The sequence below is a fragment of the Rattus norvegicus genome, chromosome 19 (assembly GCF_021556685.1).
Source record: "Rattus norvegicus strain SHRSP/BbbUtx chromosome 19, alternate assembly SHRSP_T2T, whole genome shotgun sequence".
Taxonomy (NCBI): Eukaryota; Metazoa; Chordata; class Mammalia; order Rodentia; family Muridae; genus Rattus; species Rattus norvegicus.
This window is the reverse complement of record NC_141552.1, coordinates 17,700,756-17,724,762: the sequence shown is the minus strand read 5'-3', so window position 1 is coordinate 17,724,762 and position 24,007 is coordinate 17,700,756. Positions and strand designations below refer to the sequence as shown.

Sequence of the window (24,007 nt, the reverse complement as noted above, 5' to 3'; positions counted from 1 at the left end):
ATGTGAATGGAGGAATTTTTCTGGTACAATTAGTTTGATGTTCTGTAGGCTTGTTGTACCTTTATGGCCTTTTCTTTCTTTACCTTATGGAAGTTTGCATGCTATGATTTGTTGAAGGTGTTTACTGGATCTATGAACTAGAAATCTTAATTCTCTTCTCTATCTATTATCCTTAGGTTTCAACATTTAATTGTGTCCTGAAATTCATGGATGTTTTGGATTCAATAAACCATACATGTTTATCTGAGATGGGTGTTTTGTGCTTTGTGGGATGACCTCCTTGACCCCAGGCTGCAGGAAGAATCTCAGCTGACAATGGGGACATAAATTATGAGTATGTGTAGCAAGACCCAGGCCTCTTCCAGGTTCTTAGATATTAACTGAGAACCTCAAATACAGTAGTAATGTGATAGTGTGTTGTGAATCTAGTTACTATTCTCTATTTTGATATAGATGACTCTTTTTCTGTCATGGTCACCTTATAATGACTAGAAGACCTAAGCTTGAGAATGACCAAAGACTACCTTGCTTCTCTAACAGCTGAGCTTTTAAAAGCCCTGGTGTGACAGCAACTGTTGGTGGACATTCTGGATTATTCCTTCTGTACTTTAACTCTCTGTGTCACTTCCACCATCAGTAAGTTAGTTCAATTCCATAAATTGGAAATCCATCACCTGGAAGAAATACTCTTTTTTTTTTAAAGATTTATTTATTTATTTATTTATAGTATACAAGTACACCGTGACTGTCTTCAGACAGACCAGAAGAGGGCATCATATCTCATTACAGATGGTTGTGAGCCACCATGTGGTTGCTGGGATTTGAACTCAGGACCTCTGGAAGAGCAGTCAGTGCTCTTAACCACTAAGCCATCTCTTTAGCCCAAGAAATACTTTCTGAATATGATCTGAGATTGGCCATGGAAAAAGGGTAGCTTGAATTGTCCCACCTAGGTTCTGGGCCTGCACAGGCCTGCTCTCCAAAAGAAACCTGTGTTCACAGCTGTTGGCTGGCTAAGAAAGATTTCACGAGACGTGATACACAGCCCTCGGACTTCTGCTTCAGTCATCTGCACAATTTCTCCCAGACGATATCCTCATACCACCAGTAGGCAGGTGATGAAGCTGTCCAGAACACCAGAGCTCTGTAGGGATGCCTGGCAACCTAACACGTTGAGCAGGCAAGTTTAGTAAGTTCCCTGTGAACACACATCTCCTGAGATCTCTCTATTTTATCATAGGTGATCTTGTCCACCTAATACAGCACCTCATGTGGAATAACAAAAGCCACCTGCAGGAGCTGTGGTGATGACTCACAGGTTAGAGCATCTGCTGCTCTCTCAGAAGAACCACATGCCCCTAACAATTGGGTAAAGTATGTCAGTGATTACATCATAAAGTGTTTGTTGGAGACACAGCCACATTATCCACACAAAAAACACTATCACACTGGGTACCCCTTAGTGAGTTTGAATTCACTTATTAGCCCAGGCTCCATGGAACATGCAGAGATCCATCTCTAGCTGTCAGTTCTAGGACCACAGAACCCTTGAGTAAGATTGATGGTCTTCAGAGTCAAGAGATAGAATTCAATATTTATTCATAACAAATACATTTTTACAACACAACAGGATTAAAATGAATAAAAATATTTAAAAATATTTGAAAGTGAAAAATAGTAACAAGAACACAGAAATATGAAACAACAAAAAGAAAACTTCAATTAAAATCATAACAAAAAAATTTCTAAACATAAGCATATTCTTAACGAACATGTAGAAGCACAGACGTATTGCTGTTTCTCCTCTAGCACACATAATGAAAGGCGGTCCCACAAGCTGTCTCTCAAGTTGTGTTTTCTGAAGAAGAAAGTGAGTAAGACCTCAATCAGTCAGGCTGGCTTAGTGTTATATAAATTTAGGGTCTCTAAGAAATGACAAATTAACTCTGAGGAAGAATATTCATCCAAAAAATATTGTTACCATTCAGGATGTTTGTCATCAGGGACTCCTGAGAAAGCAACTCATTCTTCAAGAAGCTCTCTTACTGGGGTGTGTCCAATTCCAGCTCTCTTGCACTTTCTGAGACCTGGGAGAGGAACACAGTTTTTAAGACACTGATTTGGTGGGGAAATGCTAGCCAGCTCTCAGAATGCTGCCTTCAACCACCTCAGTTCTATTGGACAGTCGACATGGACCTTTTAACTGATATCATTGTTGCTAACTCTGCAGTCAGGGCAAAATCCCCGGCAAGCCTCACTGTAATGTGGGCTGACTATATGGGACCCAGACTTATACCAGTGCAAACCAAGAACAGGGCAATGGGAAGAGACCTCATTGGGTTGCAGGAAGAAAGGAGATGTCCATATGTCACCAAGGTTAAAGCCAATGACAAGTACTAATTTGACATTTGCACTTGGTTCTTATCCTGGAAAGGTGCTTCCTACACAAGAAGTCACATTAACACAGAGTGTCATTTGTCAAAGAACCACGAACTTGTTCAAAACTCTGCATAGGATCCAATGTATCACATGGATATGCAATAATGAGGTATGTTATTCATCTGTCACCATTTCTAGACTGCAGCTTCAAAAAGATCAGCAAAATATACTTGCAATATAATTCCATTTCTGAAAAGTGGTTAACTTCCCAGAATACTTGTGCATAGGCAGAGCAATGAACAATGCCATTACATGAGGTGGTTGGCTGGTTGTGAGTGTAAATTAGAAAGGTGGTAGGAGGAAGCACAGATGTATCAAATTGGCAAATTTTATCAGATATTGTTAAGGTAACACAGCTGCTCCTCCGTACCTGATGATGCTGGGTCTGGACGTTGCTGGTCTTTATCTTTCTTGTTGAAGTCAACCAAATATTTCTGGTTCAGTGCACACTCAAGATGTCCCTCCTTGCTCCCCTGTTTCAGTGGGACCAACTTCTTCCTCCATGTGTTCTCCATCAGGAGCTGGCTGAGCAGGTTTCTGGAAATACAGTCTGCATAGTAAGATCATGCTGGCCCTTTCTCCCATTCCTACTCCCAAGTCCCACTAACTCTACCAGGTCCCAGATACCCATGAAGACTTAATAAAATACATCTTGATACACATAATGCTGCTGCACAAACCACAAAGAGTTAATTCAGGGAAGAATAAATTCTTTGCTTGGCCCGAGCACCAATTAGTGTCCACATCTCTCAAAAAGAACACAGATCTACATCTATCCATGAAAGCCCAATGCATGGGGGCAACATCAATTAGTAGTGGGCCAACACCCTCAAAAAAGGTCAGTAGTACCAAGAGAAGGTCATGCTAACCATGTGGTCCACACACTGAGTGTTGTAAAACCTGGTGTGACCCCAGAGGTCCAGGTCAGCATAATAACCTGCTGACTTCAATCAGTGCTGTTCTATCTAGAGCCTTCTGCAGATGCCTAGACAATCCTGGGATGAGGAACACTCTTTTATGGAACTGAAAACTGAGTCCTAATGACCCTGGCACACTGATGTGTAAACAGCACAAGAGATAGAATCATAGCTGAAGACTGTCCAATCCAGAACAAAGAAAGTCAGAAATGGCCATTCCACAAGTGATAGCCTTTCTGACCAGGACTTACGTAGAGAAGGTCACCTCCTTCTTCAGCTTATGGCTGTTCTCATGGATCTCAGTGTTCTCCATCTCTAAGTTGTGCAGAATTGACATGACCGCCTCCTCCATTCTCTCCAGGCCTTCATAATATGGATTTGGCCTGAAGTGTGGCCTGGCCCCAAATGATAGAATACAATGAACATCAGCATTTAGGAATATATGAACTCAGGGTGGGTCCTGTACTACCCCAGTCCTGGAAGGACACCTTCTGAATTCTACATATTGGGATCTTCTTCAGCTTCAGAAACGTGTTTTTCTGCGTCCAGGACACCAGAATCTCAGCATCCAGATGGAGGGCTCCCTGGCTCCCTTTGTTCAATCAAGAGGAAATCTGCAGTCAAGCCAGTTAAGCTATCAAGTGCCTAGGCCACACCTCTCCATGCTCCCCCACCCCAACACAGCCAGAAACCTGTGATTTCTTTTCTCCTGTTTTGATAACAGACCATATATCAAAACAAAATTATAATCTGCACAAAGAATAAAAATAAACAGACAAACGTGGTCACATAGTCAAAGAACTGTGTTGTTGACAGTGGGGCTCCCAGAACAAAGCATTCAAATCACCATGAAGGTGTTACAAGTAAATACTCAGGCCAAGACATAGACCCCTAGATTCCAATGTGGAGGGAAATATAAACATTTAAAAGTTGTCCATATGCATTTGGATGTATGCACACACAGACTCACAGACTAAGACACACCCAAAAAAAGTGAAATGTAAACAGAGTCAGAGAAAGACAAATATGGAAACAGAGAGCACTGTGAGAACTAGGAGAAATGCATGCACCATTGCTGTCTCAGAGGGCAAGACACACAGACAATAACAAACAGGCCTGAGCCTGAGACCTTCTAGTCAAGCATTGAGATGAACAGTTTGGGACCAGGCCCCTCAGGCTGCTGCCTGGATCTTCCAGCACTCAGTCCCCTGCCCAGCAAGTACAGAGCCTCCCCATAAACTGACTGCAATTCCAATCTTGCAAAGCCACCAGCTGTAAAGGGCTTTGCAAATGCACACTGGGCACTCACTCTCCCTGACTTTATTCCTCAATTGTTCATTCAGACTACTAGTTCTGTTTTTCAATAAATGGAAGCAGATGAGTCCAATTTCCATCTCAATCCTCAGGGTCAGGTTCTGAATCTCCTCTATATGGGAGGTGAGGTTTAGCACAGGGTGGTTAGGGAGGCACAGCTTTCTAGAACCCAAAACCTTAATAGGATAAGATGAAGGTGACCTTGCAGACCCAGGAATGAAACAAGAGCCTTTGGAGCGATTCATACCTGTAGTTCTTGGATCTCTCTGTCAGGAACCTCAGGCGATCTCTCAGGTCATTTCTCTCCTCGGTAATGAGCCGCAGCTCTTCAATCAGCCTCTCCTTTTCCTTCTTGGGCTGATTCTTGCTTAGGGCAGTTTCAGGGGATGATGTTTCTCTCCCAGCGTCTGTAGGTAGAAGAACACAAGTGAACCTGCATGGGGAGAATGCATAGAGTGTACATAGACCACAGTTAGGCCTAAACAGGAGAACAAACCTGGAACCCAGTGTCACTGCTAGGTGATTGGTCTATGCTTAAGAGGCCTCCTCAGTGGATCTCAGTTCTCGCACTACTCTATAGAGACCAAGAGATGTAAGCAGCCAGGTGTGCCCTATGCCGGACATCACGTGCTTACATGGACAATGGAGATGGCTTCTCCAGGAGTATTATCAGCTGGACAGGGTACAGCTTGGTTTCCTCACCCCTGTGGTTTCAGAACTCAGATGATAAATTCACCATCCACAAGACTTGAGTGATTGGAGACACTCAGATGTCCTACCCTGATACTCTAGGCCAACAACTTTGGATTTAAAACGCATTTCCAGGGAGGACATGGTCAACAGACTTATCAATTCCCCTATTTGAAATACCCAATGCCCGAGAAGTACCCATAGGTTACAGGCTGAATCTTGTTCTACACGTTCCAAATAGTTTTGGTATTGTAGAAACATGTTTGTAACACACATCTCTAATATATAAAGCTAACAATGACCCTGCAATTAGAAGAAATCAGAGAAGGTCTAAGAACATAAGGTTATTGCCTGGAGCACAATTCTCCCCCTGTTCCTACTGTCAGATATCCACTGTATTTAAAGAAGCAATGATAGTGAAATACATTGCTGCCCTGTCTAAACTCAGAAAAGTTAGACTCTCCATGACTCCTGATGGTGTTATTATATCAATGTAACATACCAAAGAACTGAAAAGTAAAGGCCAGAAGTTCACAGTATAATAGCATTGGCCTTACCATATCCTCCCAGTGGGGATGGGGAAACTAAAGTTCTGAAATCCTTGGACTTTAAGAAATTGTGATATTCGTGGAAATTCAATTCCTTTTCAGATGCTCCATTTGCTGTGGCCCATTGCTAGAAAGGTCAGCTTAAGCCTGCAGACCCCTGACAGGAAGCTCAAAATATACTGCCCAGAACTTACTACACATTCCCCAGAAGTGCTGTCTTTGTCCATCATTACTTTGAGATGAAAGGCCAGACTCCTTCACTCTAGTCTCTCCACAATCAACGTTCCCCCTCCCAAAACGGTTGTGAAGACAGGAAAACATGTCTTAGGGTGTAACCACCAGACTCAATCTAAGAGAAACTAGGGCACTGGTTGTCACTACAACACTGGTGACATAGCAGAGGATGCCAAGAACTCTCTAGGAGACAATAGAGTGTCATAGAAGGGACAGCTGATGTCATGGGGAGCAGACTTTGCCTCCTGCTAATGTTCTCCCTGTACTGAGCATAAGCAGAGGTGCCCTTTCCAGGAGCCTTTCCTGGGGCAGAGCCATTGAGCATCTCCTGCTTCCAAAGCCAAATTTTCCTCAAGGCTTGATTATAAAAAAACCTTAGTAATTCCTATGCATCTAAATGAATGTTTCCTTCCATATCTTGCCCAAAAATGTCTCATTCTAACTCAAATTGTCCTCATTCACCAATGTTAGCCATTAAACTTCCTGAGATTTCACACCAGCTTGAATATGCAGTCAAAAGTTCTCCTGTCTCATTATTACGGGTGCTTTAAATCACATCCAGAAATAGTCTGCATGGTAGGTTACAACATGGGTGTGTGTTAGGGGAACACTCATGAAGTCATGTGCTTAGCAATCGACAATTGCCAAGAAATTCCTTAGGAGAAAGAGTTGACGTCTTCAAAGTGCTAGGCAAAGTGTGGAGACCAGTTGGCAGAGTAAAGTGCAAATTGTAGCCAACAGTGAAGGGAACCTCATTCTGCTTGTGGGGTTCTCCTCTCTGCACCAATATCGACAAAGGAGCACTGCTCACAAGCCTGAGTAACATATACCATGAGCTTCTGTCAGAAAAATAAAATAGTCAAGAGATATAGGGGGTGGACATAAACGTCTAAAATGAAGCTATAAACATCATTAAGTGGATAGAGTAAGGTCCCAGCACCTGTACACTGGAAATGGCCACCACTCCAAACACAAAAGCATCTATCATAGTAAAAAATGAATACTGTGTAGAATTCACACATTAACACTGATTGATCACATCCGTAGTTCAAATTTTTGGGGCAAATTCATGGCCCTAACTATCTTTCTCTCAACTTATATAGCAAAAAATAAGACAGAAAGAGAAAAAAAATTCAAAACAAAAAGCTCAAGCTTCTCATATGATGACTGCAGGAAGTGTTATATGGTAGTCAGTTCTGATTAGACCATTTAGATAGAACAGTGCACAGTGACCCTTAATGTGATGGGCCCTATATAAAGCTTTTTGCAATATTGGAATTTTAACAAACCTCATCCAGAATGTACAGAAGAGGCAAGGAAGTGATCACCATGTTCTTTCTCTCTATCTGGTTATTTTTCTGCGTCCTTGATTGTCAGGCATAGAACAGCAACAATCTGAAATACCTGGTAGACATGGAAAAAGGTGGCTAAAACTATAGTTGTGGGTTACACACCTCAACTGTCAAAGGCTAATTTTGTCCTCACAGTCCTTGGAGGCCACTCTTGTAAGCCTATTTATTGGAAAGTGGAAGGAGGTTCATCTGAGCTAAAAGTGAACCTGGCCAGCCAGGGAGAGGGCAACATGTGATACTTGAGAGCCTGTCAAAAACCAGCACAGAAACCCACACTTCATTCAAAGCATCATCTGTGAATTCTTGATTATTTATCATTCTCTCCCTACCAGTCTTTCACTCTGGAATGATAGAAAAGAACTGGAAATGATCTTCCTATTCTCAGGACGTTGATCTCTCTTTCCTTAGGTGCACATTAAGAACCCATGCAAATGGGTATGACCATCTGAACAACTTAGTATCATCTACTCAGTATATCTAGCCTAATACTGTGCCTATGGCAATCTCAAGCTTCCCTGAGTGTTGCTGACCCAGCAAGAAGTATAAAGTACTAAGGTCAAACCCCAATAATCCTTTCAAGGGTTTAGAAGAAAGCCATCAGAGAAACTCCACTTCTTTGTCCTTAGATTAAATCACATTGACACAATGTGAACCTGGTGGACTATTTAACCAGACATCTTTCTCCTAACCACAGCTTTCTGAGTTCAGTCCATGTGAGCCTGCATGGGGAGAATGCATTGAGTGTACATAGACCACAGTGAGTCCTAAACAGGAGAATGAGCCTGGAACCCAGTGTAACTGCAAGGAGTTTGGTCTTTGCTTAAGAGACCTCCTCAGGGGGTTGGGGATTTAGCACTTGCCTAGGAAGTGCAAGGCCCTGGGCAAGGCCCTGGGTTCGGTCCCCAGCTCCAGAAAAAAAAGAACAAAAAAAAAAAAAAAAAAAAAGAAAAGAGAGAGAGAGAGAGAGAGAGAGAGAGAGAGAGAGAGAAAGAGACCTCCTCAGTGGATCTCAGTTCTCCCACTACTCTATAGTGACCAAGAGATGTAAGCAGCCAAGTGTTCCCTATGCCTGCTGACACACGCAATAAATGCAGTAAATTTTAATTTCTGTTCAATTGTTCAGTAACTTACTTACACTTGCATATTGCTTTGGAAGTTGTGGGGCTTTATGATCAGCATTGCATTTAATAATACATAACCAATCATCCCTCCTAGAATGACTCTGTATATAGAGAAAGAAAATTTATTAGAATGGCTTATAGGCTGTGGTACAGCTAATTCAACAAGGAATGGAAGGTCTAAAACGCAGTAGTTGCCCCTGTTGAAGCCAATCCCCCTAGCATAGCTGTAGCCATTTTGTTCCATGCCTGCCAGATAGTTCATATTCTTGCTGTAATATGTCGCCTATCATTGTTTCTGAAAATAATTTAACTCACAGCAGGGTCAGGCATGATCACATAACTTGTGTATGTTTTTCTTATTGGTTATTTTGTTTATTTATATTTCAAATGTTAACCCCCTTTCCAGTTTCCCCTCCAAAAACCCTGCATTCCACCCCTTTCCCCAGCCCCCTGGAGGATGCTTCCCCACCCACCCGTTCCCAAACCACTGGGAGGAAGTTGTTTATATTGTGAGGTTTCTTAATCTTAAATTCCATAAGTATAAGCTTCATGTAGGACCAATAAAATTAAAGGTCAATATGAGGCCTGCAGAGATGGCTCCATGGTTAAGAACACTGACTGCTCTTCCAGAGGTCCTGAGTTCAAATCCCAGCAACCACATGGTGGCTCACAGGCATCTGTAATGAGACCTGATGCCCTCTTCTGGTGTGTCTGAAGACAGCTACAGTATACTTATATGTAAATAAATAAATCTTTAAACAGATAAAAAGTCAGTATGAACCTTTGTTGTCTAAAATGGCTTGAGTCAGGGCTGACAACCAGACAGCCCTTACAGCACCTGCCTATGAGCTCACAGTTTAAGGCTTTATAAACTGACATAGAAAAATGTCCAGGGTCCTAGCCTGACAAATTCTCAGCTATGTCTCTGATGATCAGTCTTAGGGTGGGCATTCAAAAAACCATCCCTCTCTAAGTGAGGTCAGAGTTTGTGTGGTTTATGGGGCAACTCCTGAACCCCAACGGTTTTGTCCATAAGGCTGGATATTTCAGCTGCTCTTCAGTACATGCAGGAATCCTGAAGAAGTAGGCAAATTAATGAAGCAAACTTCCTTCTTCCATGTCCTTGATATGAGCTGCCAGCAGAAGGTGTGGTCAAAACAATAACCAACAGATTGGGTAAAGATCTTTACCAATCCTATAACAGATAGAGGGCTTATATCCAAAATATACACAGAACTCAAGAAGTTGGACCGCAGGGAGACAAATAACCCTATTAAAAAAATGGGGTTCAGAGCTAAACAAAGAATTCACAGCTGAGGAATGCCGAATGGCTGAGAAACACCGAAAGAAACGTTCAACATCTTTAGTCATAAGGGAAATGCAAATCAAAACAACCCTGAGATTTCACCTCACACCAGTCAGAATGGCTAAGATCAAAAACTCAGGTGACAGCAAAAGCTGGCGAGGATGTGGAGAAAGAGGAACACTCCTCCATTGTTTGTGGGATTGCAGACTGGTAAAACCATTCTGGAAATCAGTCTAGAGATTCCTCAGAAAATTGGACATTGAACTACCTGAGGACCCAGCTATACCTCTCTTGGGCATATACCCAAAAGATGCCCCAACATATAACAAAGACACATGCTCCACTATGTTCATAGCAGCCTTATTTATAATAGCCAGAAGCTGGAAAGAACCCAGATGCCCTTCAAAAGAGGAATGGACACAGAAAATGTGGTACATCTACACAATGGAATATTACTCAGTTATCAAAAACAATGACTTTATGAAATTCATAGGCAAATGGATGGAACTGGAAAATATCATCCTGAGTGAGGTAACCCAATCACAGAAAAACACACATGGTATGCACCCACTGATAAGTGGATATTAGCCCAAATGCTCGAATTACCCTAGATGCACAGAACACATGAAACTCAAGAAGGATGACCAAAATGCGAATGCTTCACTCCTTCTTTAAAAGGGGAACAAGAATACCCTTGGCAGGGAATAGGGAGGCAAAGTTTAGAACAGAGGCAGAAGGAACACCCATTCAGAGCCTGCCCCACATGTGGCCCATACATATACAGCCACCCAATTAGATAAGATGGATGAAGCAAAGAAGTGCAGGCTGGAAGGAAACAGATGTAGATCTCTCCTGAGAGACACAGCCAGAATACAGCAAATACATAGGCGAATGCCATCATTAAACCACTGAACTGAGAACGGTACCCCTGTTGAAGGAATCTTAGGAAGGACTGAAAGAGCTCAAGGGGGTTAAGACCGCATATGAACAACAATTCCAAACAACCTGAGCTTCCAGGGACTAAGCCACTACCCAAGGACTGACCCTGGGCTCCAACTGCATGTGTAGCAATGAATAGCCTAGTAAGAACACCAGTGAAAGGGGAAGCCCTTGGTCCTGCCAAGACTGAACCCCTAGTGAACATGATTGTTGCGGGGAGGGCGGTAATGGCAGGAGGATGGGGAGGGGAACACCCATTCAGAAGGAGAGGGGGAGGGGTTGGGGTATGTTGGCCCGGAAATTGGGAAGGGGAATGACAATCGAAATGTAAATAAGACATACTCAAGTTAATAAAGATGAAAAAAAAAAGGTGTGGCCCAGATTAGATGTGGGCCTTTCCATCTCAAAAGATCTGAATTAAAGATTTATCTTCTCATCTCAAAGATTTGGATTAGAAGTAGGTCTTCTTGCTTCAAATAATTTAATTAAGAAAAAAAATCCAATGGTGATCATGCCTTTAGCCTCAGCATCCAGGAGGCAGAGGCAGGTGGATCTCTGAGTTCAAGGCCAGCCTGGACTACAAAATGAATTCCAGGACAGCCAGAGCTACACAGGGAAACCGTGTCTCAAAAAAAACAAAGAAGAGGAGGAGGACCAAGAGGAGGGTGTTGAAGAGAGGAAAACAGAAAGAAGGAAGGAGAGAGAGAGAGCGAGAGAGAGAGAGAGAGAGAGAGAGACAGAGAGAGAGAGAGAGAGAGAGAGGGGGAGGGATCCCCCTCACAGGGCGTCAAGCCATTTGGCATTAGTTAATTCCAGGTACACTCAAGTTGACAACCAAGAACAGCAATCACATTACCCGTGGTTGTGATCTCACCCTGGTAGGCTCCTGAGTAGGAGGCTGAAGCAGGAGAATTGACATAAGTCTGATGCCAGCATGAACTACACACGTGTTCCAAGCCAAGCCAATCTCAGCTACAGTTTGAGATTCTGTCTGAAAAATATGAAAGAGAAAGAAAACATAATTTCCTAGAGCAGTGTTTCTCAACCTTCCTATGGCCTCAACAATTTAGAACAGTTCCTCATGCTGTGGGGATCCCAACTACAAAATTATTTTGTCGCTACTTCACAACTGTAAATTTGCTACTGTAATGAATCTTTATTGTAGTGTAAACTATGTGATAGGAGACCCCATGTGGGTCACGACCCCCAGGCTGAGGGCCTTTGCCCTAGAGGTGGTCTTGGCCTAGTTTATATAGTTCATGTTATAATGTGCTCTCTCAGCGTTTGAAGGTCAAGTATATTCACTTGTAACATCAAAACTTAAAAGTTCAGTTGAGCTGCTGGCTGGTACGGTCTGACATCCCCCAGAATACCTTTGCCATTTTGTTCCAGGCCTGCCAGCCATTTCATATTGTTTCTGTAACACGCCTGCCGTCACTGACGAGGAGAAGGGACTTGGCTCAAGGACATGCTGACCACACACCTTGTTTTGTTCTGAATGTTCTGTATGCGGTTTGCTAATCTAGAGAAATTCTACACCTGAAGGAGTGGTTCCCTGAAGTGGACACAGGTGAAAGTCTAAGGCAGATGTGTGAAGGAACGTTTCACTGAGGCAGACACAGGTAAAAGGATGTTCTGCTAAAGCACGCATGTGAAAGGACACATGATGAAGGGTTCTGCACTACGGACACACATATATTGGTCTGCCTTGCATTCTGTAGTTGAGCTGCATTTGTTGGGACTTCATAGAACCACAGCAAAGACTCTTCTGGTGAGCTGTGTGGTTTCTCACTGTTTCCTTGGCCTCGGGCTGATGGGCAGAGTGATGTCAGCTGAGACAGACACATGTGCTGACACAGGACACACGCTGAGGCCAGGCCCATGGAGGACACGGGATATTGAGAGGGAGTTTGGGCGGAGGCTGAGCTTGGCTTGCATAGCTTGTTGGTCTGGGGTCTCTGCTGATCTCTGCTCGCCTGAGAGCTGCTCTTACTGACTGTGTAGCATCTTGGCTGCTCTTTGTTGCATTTGGACAGCCCTCAGGACCAGGCACTCCTCTCCCTTAACCATGGCTGCTGTCCTCTTCCTCTCTCCTCTCCATCACACATGTTCTTTCTTTATTCTCTGGCAGCTTCTTCCTCCTTCTTCCCTCCTCATGATCCTCTCTAGCAAAGCCCTCAAAGCTCCCCTCCCCCATCTCTCTGCTGTGCAGCTGTTGGCTGTTGGCTTCTTTATAATCACAGTTAACTGGGAGCAGGGTCAGATTTTGGGGGTTAACCACTCCTGAGTTCTACAAATTAGCATTAAATACAAGCAGCATTAGGCCAATCCACTACAGGGATTTTTGTTTGGTTGGTTGGTTGGTTTGGTTTAATTTTCATTTACATTTTACTTGTTATTTTATTTTTGGCTATTTTTTATTAAACGGTTATTTTATTTATTTACATTTCAACTGTTGTCCTGCTTTCCACACTCCCCTCATCAAACCTTACATCCCGTTTCTGCTCAGCTTTGCCTAAGTGACAGTGCTCCCCACCCACACATATCCATCCCCACCTCACACCTCTAGGGTCTGCATTTGGTGGGGCAATAGGCCTCACCTTGAACCATAGAGCATCCTTGCATACACTTTGGCTGGCAGTATGGTCCCTGGGAGCTTGGGGATTAGGGAAAGAGGATCTGTTCAGATATTAAAGCCAATGATTGCTGCATTCTATTCTTTTTCTGGTTATAGGTGAAATTATGTTTGTGTGCTTCTCTTTTCTTAAATTATTGAGAGAAGATTAATTTCTTGGTTTTTCTTGGGTATAGTTTAGTTTATTTTCTTGGAATTTTCCTCCTATTAGCCTCTGTTGTGCTTTCTTACAGAAAAGAATTCTTTAAATTTGGTTTTGTCATGAAATATCCTGGTTCCTCCTTTTATGGTGATTGAGGATTATGCTGGATATAGGAGCCTGTGTCTGCATTACATCTGCCCAAGATTTTCTGACTTTTAGAATCTCTGTTGAGAAGTCTGGTGTAATTCAGATACGTCTGAATTTATTTGTTACTAGATATTTATACCTTACCCCTTTTAATGTTCTTTCTTGATCTGTGCATTTAGCATTTTAATTATTATGTGAATGGAGGAATTTTTCTGGTACAATTAGTTTGGTGTTCTGTAGGCTTGTTGTACCTTTATGGCCTTTTCTTTCTTTACCTTATGGAAGTTTGCTGCTATGATTTGTTGAAGGTGTTTACTGGATCTATGAACTAGAAATCTTAATTCTCTTCTCTATCTATTATCCTTAGGTTTCAACATTTAATTGTGTCCTGAAAGTCATGGATGTTTTGGATTCAATAAACCATACATGTTTATCTGAGATGGGTGTTTTGTGCTTTGTGGGATGACCTCCTTGACCCCAGGCTGCATGAAGAATCTCAGCTGACAATGGGGACATAAAATATAAGTATGTGTAGCAAGACCCAGGCCTCTTCCAGGTTCTTAGATATTAACTGAGAACCTCAAATACAGTAGTAATGTGATAGTGTGTTGTGAATCTAGTTACTATTCTCTATTTTGATATAGATGACTCTTTTTGTGTCATGGTCAGCTTATAATGACTAGAAGACCTAAGCTTGAGAATAACCAAAGACTACATTGCTTCTCTAACAGCTGAGCTTTTAAAAGCCCTGGTGTGACAGCAACTGTTGGTGGACATTCTGGATTATTCCTTCTGTACTTTAACTCTCTGTGTCACTTCCACCATCAGTAAGTTAGTTCAATTCCATAAATTGGAAATCCATCACCTGGAAGAAATACTCTTTTTTTTTAAAGATTTATTTATTTATTTATTATATACAAGTACACTGTGACTGTCTTCAGACACACCAGAAGAGGGCATCATATCTCATTACAGATGGTTGTGAGCCACCATGTGGTTGCTGGGATTTGAACTCAGGACCTCTGGAAGAGCTGTCAGTGCTCTTAACCACTAAGCCATCTCTTTAGCCCAAGAAATACTTTCTGAATATGATCTGAGATTGGCCATGGAAAAAGGGTAGCTTGAACTGTCCCACCTAGGTTCTGGGCCTGCACAGGCCTGCTCTCCAAAAGAAACCTGTGTTCACAGCTGTTGGCTGGCTAAGAAAGATTTCAGGAGACGTGATACACAGCCCTCGGACTTCTGCTTCAGTCATCTGCACAATTTTTCCCGGACGATATCCTCATACCTCCAGCAGGCGGGTGATGAAGCTGTCCACTCTCAGCTCCCCTTCAGCCATCTTGTGGGCACCAGACTCTCCTCCCTGCAGCAGGAACAAGGGCTTCTCCATGGTGGCTGCAGCAGCAGTGGTGGTTTGGCATTCTCACCTAGGAGGCCCTATGCCTTTCTACCCCAGTTCCAACTCACCTCAGGCCCGGGCCTTCCCCCCATCCACTTCCCATGGAGCAGGGAGAGCAGCACCCACTAGAAATAAAAGGGAAGCCCTTGGTCCTGCCAAGACTTAACCCCCAGTGAAGGGATTGTTGGGGGGAGGGTGGTAATGGGGGGAGGATGGGAAGGGGAACACCCATAGAGAAGGGGAGGGGGAGGGTTTAGGGGGATGTTTGCATGGAAACCCTGAAAGGTAATAACAATTGAAATGTAAATAAGAAATACCCAATTTAATAAAGATGGAGAAAAAAATAGAAAGAAAAGGCACACATTTAAAACAGAAGAATATGGACCCTAATTTTAAACCACAGCTCTGTCAATTAACTATACCTTTAAGGAAGCTCAGAAAAGCAGGCCAAACAATTAATATTTTCTCGGTTTAAGTAAATAATAATGTCCGCTTCTTGCTATTGTGGAGGGAATTAAATAGATAATATGTAATCATGGAAGTTTTGAAGTACCATCCATTTTTCTGTTCATTAAATTAATCTTACTCATTTCATTGATCAAATATGTATGTTTTCTTTTCATAGTTACATGTATAATAAAACCAGTATAAAAACCTTCAGAATATTCAGTTATTATAGATATTTGTCATTTCTTACAGAGGGCAACTATGATTGGCTACACCCAATTCTATAAAAAACAAAACTCAGGAAACCTGGCCCTTGGCAGCAATGAATCAAGAAATATCTAGGATGGTGGGGCATGAATTCTGCCAAGCAATGACCTCAGATAGGTGGGGTTGTGAGGAAGATGTGTGGTGGAATAGCACACTAGATTCACGTTGTATCATCTTGATTTAATCGAAGGACAAAGAAGTGCAGTATCTCTGATGGCTTTCTTCTAACCCCTTGAAAGGTTCACTGGGGTTTGACCTCAGTTCTTCATTCTTCTTGCTGGTGCAGCAACACTCAGGGAAGCTTGAGATTGCCATAGGCACAATATTAGGCTAGAAATGCTGAGTAGGTGATACTACGTTGTTCAGATGGTGATACCCATTTCATTTGTTCTTAACGTGGACCTAAGGAAAGACAGATCGAGGTCCTTAGAATACAAAGATCATTTCCAGTTCTTTTCTACCTTTCCTGAATGAAAGACTGGTTGGCAGAGAATGGTAAAAATTCAAGAATTGGTAGATGATGCTTTGAATGGAGGGTGGGTTTCAGTGCTGGTTTTAGACAGGTTCTCAATTACCCCATCTTGTTCTCTACGTTGCTCGTCAGGTTCACTTTGAGCTCAAATAAAGCTGCTTCCACTTTCCAACAGGTCGTCTTACAAAGGGGCCTCCAAGGACTGTGAGGACAGCATTAGCCAATGAGAGCTGAGGTGTGTAACCCACAACTATAGCTTTATCTGAAAGACCCTCAGACAGAGGAGACTCTCTCTCGCTCCAGTCCTGAGGACAATCACCACCCCATGAACACACAAGACTCAGTCTTGATGTAAAAACAAGAGGTTTACTTTGGGATACCAATGCACTGGGGCTCGACACGGTCCTCACACAGGAGGGATGTGAGGAGCCTCAAACAACAGAAATATACAGCTTAAATAGTCAGTTAAGATTACACAGTTTCCTTAGCTCAGCTATTTCGTGCCAAGGATAACTAGGCAGATCTTTCTCGTCCTGGAATTCCTGGGATAAGGCCGTAACCACATCAATGAGCTATTTCAGTATGAAGGACGTCTGACTTGATATATGTTTTCTTATCCTGGGGTTCCCAGGACAAGGACCAAGGATATCTGTCTTGGCAGGTGTTTCTCTTCTGGAGTTCCCAGGACAAGGCTATAGCTATGTCAGCCTATACCACAGCTGCATTCAGTACCCAGGACATCTCACTTCTATAGTCGTCAGTCAGCTTCCCAGAGATGTTTCCTGTCTTCTAATTGCCCTGCAGTAAATATGTTCTGTACCCTCTGTTCTTATGGTCCGGCAGCTTCCTAGAGAGTGGGTGGGAATGTGCTTTCTGTACTTTCTGTTCTATTGTCTAATGTGTAGGGGCTAAGCGAGGGCCAGCTTAAAAGATTCTCATTCGTAAGAAATGGCTGTACTGATATCAAACGGGGATCTTTCATATCCACTTTCTTCCATGTCTACCAGCCATCTCAGATTGTTGCTGTAATATGCCTGACAATCAAGGACATAGAAAAATAACTTGATACACAGCAAGGACATTGTGATCATATCCTGTGTTGTTATGTATGTTCTGGATGAGGTTGGTTAAAATGACAATATTGCACAAAGCTTTATATAGGACCCATCAAATTAAGGGTCACTATGCACTGTCATAGCTAAAATGGCCTGGTCAAAAGTGACCACTGGATCACTCTTCTGTAACTTCACATGAAAGGCTTGTGCTTTTTTGTGTTTTTTAATTTTTCTGTTTTTTCTTATTTATTTATTTATTTATTTTTTATTGTTTTATATGTTGTCAGGAGGATAGTTCAAGTCATGGATCTGCCCCCAAAATCTGAGCTTTGCTACTAATACTGTAAACAGTATTAGTGTATGCATTCAATAAAATAACTTGGTTTTTTTTTTTTAAGTAGGATAGATGCGTTTGTGTTTTGTGGGGTGATCCATGAAACAGGAGTGAAGATGCTTGTTTCTTACTCTGTCCACTGAGTTATGTCACCAGGCTTGTCCTACTCCTTTGCCTGCACCCGGCCCCCACACACATCTGCTGACTATTTTATTTTTCCGATGAAATCATATGTTATAGCTTAGAGAGGCCTGTAAGCAATCCTGCTTTGGTAACTTAGGTGCAGAGAGGAGAGCCCCACACTCAGCCTGAGGGTGCATTCACTGGTGGATCCAATATTTCAGTTTCCTCTGCTAACAGATCACCACATTGTTGCCAGGACCATAAAGAATGCAATTCTTTCTCCTAAGGAATCCGGTGGCAACTGTCAAATGTTAAGCACAAAGCTTCAGGTTGTAAGTATAACACACACCCACATTGCAACCTACCCGATAGGCTATTTCTGGGTGTGATTTCATGCACCTGCACATGATGAGACAGGAGACCTCTTTGGCTACTTATAGGAACTGGTGTGATTTCTCAGTAATCTTTAATGGGTAATATTGCTGACTGAGGAGAATTTGAGGTAGGATGAAACATTTCTGTGCAGGGATTGGGGAGGAAGCACTCATTTAGATACATAGCAATGACTTAGGTTTTTCCAATCAAGCCTAGAGCCAAATTTGGCTTTGGAAGCATGTGGTGCTCAGTGGCTATGCCACAGGGAAGTCTCCTGAAAAGGGCACATCAGCTTTTGCTCAGTACAGGGAGAACATTAGCAAGGAGGCAAAGTCTGTTCTCCGTGACATCAGCCGTCCCTTCGTGGACATTCTATTGTCTCCTAGAGAGACCTTGGAATCCCTGTGATGTCACCAGTATCGTTGTGACAACCAATTCCCTACTTTTTCTCTTAGTGTCCAAAGGATATATCCACAGACATGTTTGCCCGTCTTTGTAGGCGCTTTGGGAGAGTTGATGTTGATAGAGAAGAGTCTAGAGTGAAGCAAACGAAACCTAAAGGTAATGATGGACACAGGACATGGGGAATGTGGAGTAAGTTCTGGGGAGTGTATGTTGAGCTTCCTGTCAGGGGTGAGTGTGGGGGCCTTCAGCTGGCCTTTATAGCAATGGGCCACAACCACTGGAACATCTCCACAGATATTGAATTCCATGATTATCACAATTCCTGAAAGTCAAGGTTTTCACATTATTAGTTTCTCCATAACCACATGGAGTATATGGCACTGCCTATGCTATTATTGGGTGAACTTCTAGTCTTTACTTTTACCGTGCATTCGGTATGTTAAATTGATATAATAACACCATCAGGAGGCATGGAGGGTATAACTTTTCTGAATTAAACAGGGCATCAATGTACTTCACTTTCATTGCTTCTTTAAATTCAGTGACTATCTGACAGTAGTAAGAGGGAGAGAACTGTGCTCCTGGCATGACCTTATATTCTTAGAACTCCTCTGACTACCTCTGGCTGACGGGGCCAATCTTACCTTCATATATTAGAGGTTCTGTGTAGCAGATTTTTTTCTAAAGTAGCCAAACTATATGGAGCAGGTAGAGAAAGAGCCTGTAACCTATTGGCACTTCTGGGGCATTTGTCATTTCAGTAGGGGGAATTAATAAGTCTGTTGACCATGTCCTCCCCCTACATGACTTTTTAATGCAAAGTTATTGGACTAGAGTAACAGTGTAGGATATCTGAGTTTCCCTGATCAATCAAGTCATTGTGGATGCTGAATTGATGATCTGACTTCTGAAACCAGAGGGGTGAGGGTCCTGAAACCAGGTTGTAGCCTGCGTACCTGATAATAATCCTGGAGAAGGCATCTCTCTGGTACTTGTAAGCCTGTGTGGGCGGCATGGGGAACACCTGGCTGCTTACATCTCTTGGTCTCTATATAGTAGTGGGGGAACTGTGATCCACTTAGGAAGCCTCTTACACATAGACCAAACTCCTTGTAGTGACACTGGCTTCCAAGCATGTTCTCCTGTTTGGACCTCACTGTGGTCTGTGTATGCTCTATGCATTCACCCCATGCGGGTTCACTTGTGTTTTTCTACCTACAGAGGCCTGCAGACAGACGTCATCCCCTGAAAATGTCCTAAACAAGGTGCAGGCCAACGAGGAAGAGGAGAGGCTGAATAGAGAACTGGAGCTAACTACCAAGGAGAGAAATGAGCTGACAGATCGCCTCCTTTATGTGACAGGTGGATCCATGAGCAAGAGGTATGCATTGCTCCAAACAAACGATCTTGTTCTAAACCTCATCTCCCATAGAGAGGAGATTCAGAACCTGACCCTTACTGAGGAGTGAGATTGAAAATGGACTCTCTGATTCTGCCTGTTGAAAATCTGAACTTGCAATCTGAGTGAAGATTTCAGGGATAAAGTCACTGGAGCATGAGTTCCCAGTGTACAATTGGAAAGCCCTTGACAGGTGGCAGCTTTGCAAGGTTCTAGGTGCTGTGAGTTTGTGGACAGTGTTTGTACTTGCTAGGAAGGTGACTGAACGCTATCATCTCCTGGCAGCAGCCTTAGGTGACAAGTCCCACAGTGTTCATATCAATGCTTAAGTAGAAGGCCTGAGGCTCTGGCCTGCTCCTTCCTGTCTCTGTGCCTTACACTCTGAGACAGTAATGGTGCATGCATTTCTACTGATTCTCATTGTGCTCTTTCCATATTTGTCTCTCTTTCTCATTCTCTGAGTCTGTTTACTTTTCTTTTTTTTTTTTTTTTTTTTTTTGGTTCTTTTTTTCGGAGCTGGAGACCTTACTTTTCTTTTCTTGTGGGTGTGCCCCAGTTTGTGTGTCTGTGTGTGCACAGCTTTGCATGCATATGCACAACCTTTATGTTTCTCTATCCCTCCACCTTTGGAATTTAGGGGTCTGTTTTTTGACCTCAGGATTTACCTTTATATTAGTTTCATGGAGGTGTAAGTGCTTTATTTTGGAAGCCCCACTTTCAATAGCACAGTTCTTTGCCTGTGTAGTCACATTTGTCTATACATTTGTATGCCTTGGGCAGATTATAAGTTTGTGGCAATATCTGGTCTCATCTCCAGAATTATGTGTACTGTCTGCCTCTAGAATATTAGTTATTCGGCTTGTAGCATTCCACTTGTCAAAACAGGAAAAATGAAATCAGAGGTTTCTGGATGTGTGTGTGTGTGTGTGTGTGTGTGTGTGTGAGTGTGTGTGTGTGTGGTTGGGTAATCTCTGTGGCCTAGGCTCTTGACAGCATAACAGGTTTGAATGCAGATCCAGCCCTCCTGATTGAAAAAAGTGAGCCAGGGGACCCTTTATCTGGGTGCTTAGTTTCTGTTGTCCTGGGCACACAATTCCAAGTTTCTGAAGCTGAAGATGATCCAAATATGTAGAATTCAGAAAGTGTCCTTCCAGGGCTGGGGTAGTACAGGACACAGCCTGAGTTCATATAATCCTAAACCTCGATGTTCATTGGGTTCTATCTTCCTGGGGCCAGCCCCTACTTCAGGCCAAATCCATTTTATGAAAACTTGAAGATAAAGGAGAAAGAGGTCATGTCATTACTGCACAACTTAGACACAAAGAACATTGAACATCGTGAGAAATTTCAGGAACTCAAGAAGGAGATTAACTTCTATCGGTAAGTACTGGTCAGAAGGGCCCATCACTTGTGGAATATCCATTGCTGCCTCTCTTTGTTCTGGACTGGAGAACCTGTAGCTCTGGGTCCATGTCTTCTGCTGTTTAAATATCACTGTGCCGTGGGTCTTTTGGACTCAGTTTCAGTTCCATAAGAGACTGTCAGTTATCACCACAGTGTCTATGCATCTTTAGAAGGCTCTGGATAGAACTACACTGATTCAGGAATCAGAGTGTTATTAGGCCAACCTGCGGCTCTGGGGTCATACCAGGTTTAACAAAGCTCAATGTGTGGACCACATGGTTTGCATGACCTCCCTTGGTTCTACTGTCCTCTTGTGGTTATTTGCCGCCTACTAATTGATGTTGCCCCGATGCATTGGGCTCTCATGGGTAGTTGTAGATCCCTTGTTCTTTTGGAGAGACAAGGACTCTTATTGGTGCTTGGGTCACAGAAACAATTTATTCTTCCCTGGATTGGCCGTTTGCTGTTTGTGCAGCAGCCTTACATGTATGGATATGTATTCTATGAAGTCTTTATGGGTATCTGGGTCCTGGTGGAGTTTGTGGGATTTGGCAGTTGGAATGGGAGGAAGAGGCTTCAGGATCTTACTATGCAGAGTGTGTTTCCAGCAACCTGCACAGCCGGCTCCTGATGGACCAGGCATGTATGAAGAAGAAGTTGGTCACATTGAAGCAGGAGAGCAAGGAGTTACAGCGATATTTATTTGAGTTGAACCCGAATGCTGAAGACGAACAGGAGAAGACCAGCAACCTCCAGACCCAGCAAAATGTGGTAGGAACAAGCAGCTGAGTCAGATTAACAATGTCTGATACCATTTGCCTATTGGATACATCTTTGCTTCCCCTATCATCTTTCTAATCTCCCCACACCCAGTCAGTCACCCACCTCATGTGATAGAGTTATTCATTGCTCTGTCTATGCACAAGTATTCTGGGATGTTAACCACTCTTCAGAAACTGAATTATGGGCAAGTACACTTCTCTGCCCTTTTTTTAACTGCAGTCAAGAAATGGTGACAGAGGAATAACATATCACATGACTGCATCTCCCTGTCATAGATTGGATGCTATGAAGAGTTTTGAACGAGTTCTTGGTCGTGTGACAAAGGTCATACAGGGGTCATGTGATGGTTGGAAGCACCTTGTAGGGATAAGAACCAAGTGCAAATGGCAAATGAGTCCTGGTCATTGGCTTTGACCTCAGTATCATGTGGCCTTCTCCTTTCTTCCTGCAACCCAGTTAGGTCTCTTCTCCTTTCCCCGTTCTTGGTTTTCACTGGTAGAAGTTTGAGGAGCAGCTTGTTCTCCCACAGTACTGTGAGGGTTGTTGGTGACTTTCACCAGGCTGCAGAGATATCAGCAATGATTTCAGTGAAAAGATCAGTGCTGTCTGTCCAATGCAGCTGAAGGGACAGAAGGCAGCAACTTCACAGCTGGTATGCATGTCCCCACCAAATCAGTGTCTTAATAGCTGCCTTCTCCTCCCAGGTCTCAGGAACTGCAGGAGACATGGAATAGGACAGATCCCAGGAAGACAGCCCCCTAAAGAGTGAGTTTCTCTGTCAGGAGTTCCCTGCTGACGACAATCCTCAACAGTCAAAGACTTTTTTGGGGAGAATATTCGTCTTCTCAGTTAATTTCCTCATTGTATAGAGACCCTAAATTTATGTATCCGTATGCCAGCCTGTCTCATTGAGGTCTTTCTCCTCTCTCGTACAGATAACACCATTTGAGAGCCATCTGAGGGGACTGCCTTGACATCTTGTGTCCTAGAGGAGAAACAGCACTACAACTGTGTTTCTAAATGTTCATTAAGAAAATGCTGTTAAGAAATATTTTTGGTTATGATTTTCATTGAAGTTTTCTTTTTGTTATATCATAGTTATATATTCTTGTTACTGTTTTTCTTTTTTTTTTTTTTTTGCTTCTTTTTTTCGGAGCTGGGGACCGAACCCAGGGCCTTGTGCTTCCTAGGCAAGCGCTCTACCACTGAGCTAAATCCCCAACCCCTGTTTTTCATTTTTTATACCATTTTAGTTGTTCATTTTATGCCTGTTTTTTGTAAATTGTATTCCTTATGAATAAAAATTGATTTGTAACTCTTGACTCTTAAGACCATCTTATTCAAGGGTCCTTTCCCCTCCTGTAGACTTAGAACTGACAGCTGGATATGGATCTTTGCATGGTCCAGGCAGCATGAGTAAATAGGGAATTTAAAGCCACCAAGGTGTACACAGGGTGATAGTGTCTTTTGTGTGGATAATGTGACTATTTTATGGACACACATTATGATGAAATCACTGACATAGTGTATCCATGCTGTCATGTGTTCTGCTCATCCTAATCTATATCAGTCTACAACACACATTCCTTATTGACTGTTTGCCCAGATATTGAGTAACACACACTCATGCCTGTAGAGCTGCAGAAAAAATGACAACTTTCACAAAGGAATATAGAATAATCCTAATCGAGAACCATGTGCCTCGGTTTTTCTTACAATACAGCATTAGTATTAAACCACAAAGATAATAACCATCAACG

The 24,007-nt window shown here is 42.8% G+C and overlaps 2 protein-coding genes across 2 annotated transcripts; one reads left to right on the top strand and one right to left on the bottom strand.

Annotated features, from left to right (window-relative positions):
* Window positions 1-1,582: 1,582 nt before the first annotated feature.
* On the bottom strand, window positions 1,583-6,254 carry LOC147998934 (uncharacterized). The gene is made up of 6 exons (XM_087595790.1): window positions 6,103-6,254; window positions 4,918-5,077; window positions 3,608-3,751; window positions 2,810-2,976; window positions 1,982-2,087; window positions 1,583-1,858 (listed from the first exon to the last, which is right to left on the bottom strand). The coding sequence occupies exons 1-5, from the start codon at window positions 6,227-6,229 to the stop codon at window positions 2,023-2,025; spliced, it is 663 nt and encodes a 220-aa protein (XP_087451916.1). The 5' UTR covers window positions 6,230-6,254; the 3' UTR covers window positions 1,583-1,858; window positions 1,982-2,022.
* Window positions 6,255-18,684: 12,430 nt separating this feature from the next.
* On the top strand, window positions 18,685-23,562 carry LOC147998933 (disks large homolog 5-like). The gene is made up of 6 exons (XM_087595886.1): window positions 18,685-18,817; window positions 19,883-20,042; window positions 21,297-21,440; window positions 22,073-22,235; window positions 22,952-23,012; window positions 23,183-23,562. The coding sequence occupies exons 1-5, from the start codon at window positions 18,736-18,738 to the stop codon at window positions 22,979-22,981; spliced, it is 579 nt and encodes a 192-aa protein (XP_087452012.1). The 5' UTR covers window positions 18,685-18,735; the 3' UTR covers window positions 22,982-23,012; window positions 23,183-23,562.
* The last annotated feature ends 445 nt before the right edge of the window (window positions 23,563-24,007 follow it).

Bases quoted from the DNA above. Each gene is read 5' to 3' on its own strand.
- LOC147998934 (XM_087595790.1), bottom strand. From the start codon at position 6,229: ATGTTTTCCTGTCTTCACAACCGTTTTGGGAGGGGGAACGTTGATTGT. The intron at 5,078-6,102 runs GTAAGTTCTGGG...TTCTACCTACAG, and splicing joins GCACTTCTGGGGAATGTGTA to ACGCTGGGAGAGAAACATCA. The intron at 2,088-2,809 runs GTACGGAGGAGC...TTCCTCTCCCAG, and splicing joins TCCAGACCCAGCATCATCAG to GTCTCAGAAAGTGCAAGAGA.
- LOC147998933 (XM_087595886.1), top strand. From the start codon at position 18,736: ATGTTTGCCCGTCTTTGTAGGCGCTTTGGGAGAGTTGATGTTGATAGA. The intron at 18,818-19,882 runs GTAATGATGGAC...TTCTACCTACAG, and splicing joins GAAGCAAACGAAACCTAAAG to AGGCCTGCAGACAGACGTCA. The intron at 20,043-21,296 runs GTATGCATTGCT...TCCTGGGGCCAG, and splicing joins GGTGGATCCATGAGCAAGAG to CCCCTACTTCAGGCCAAATC.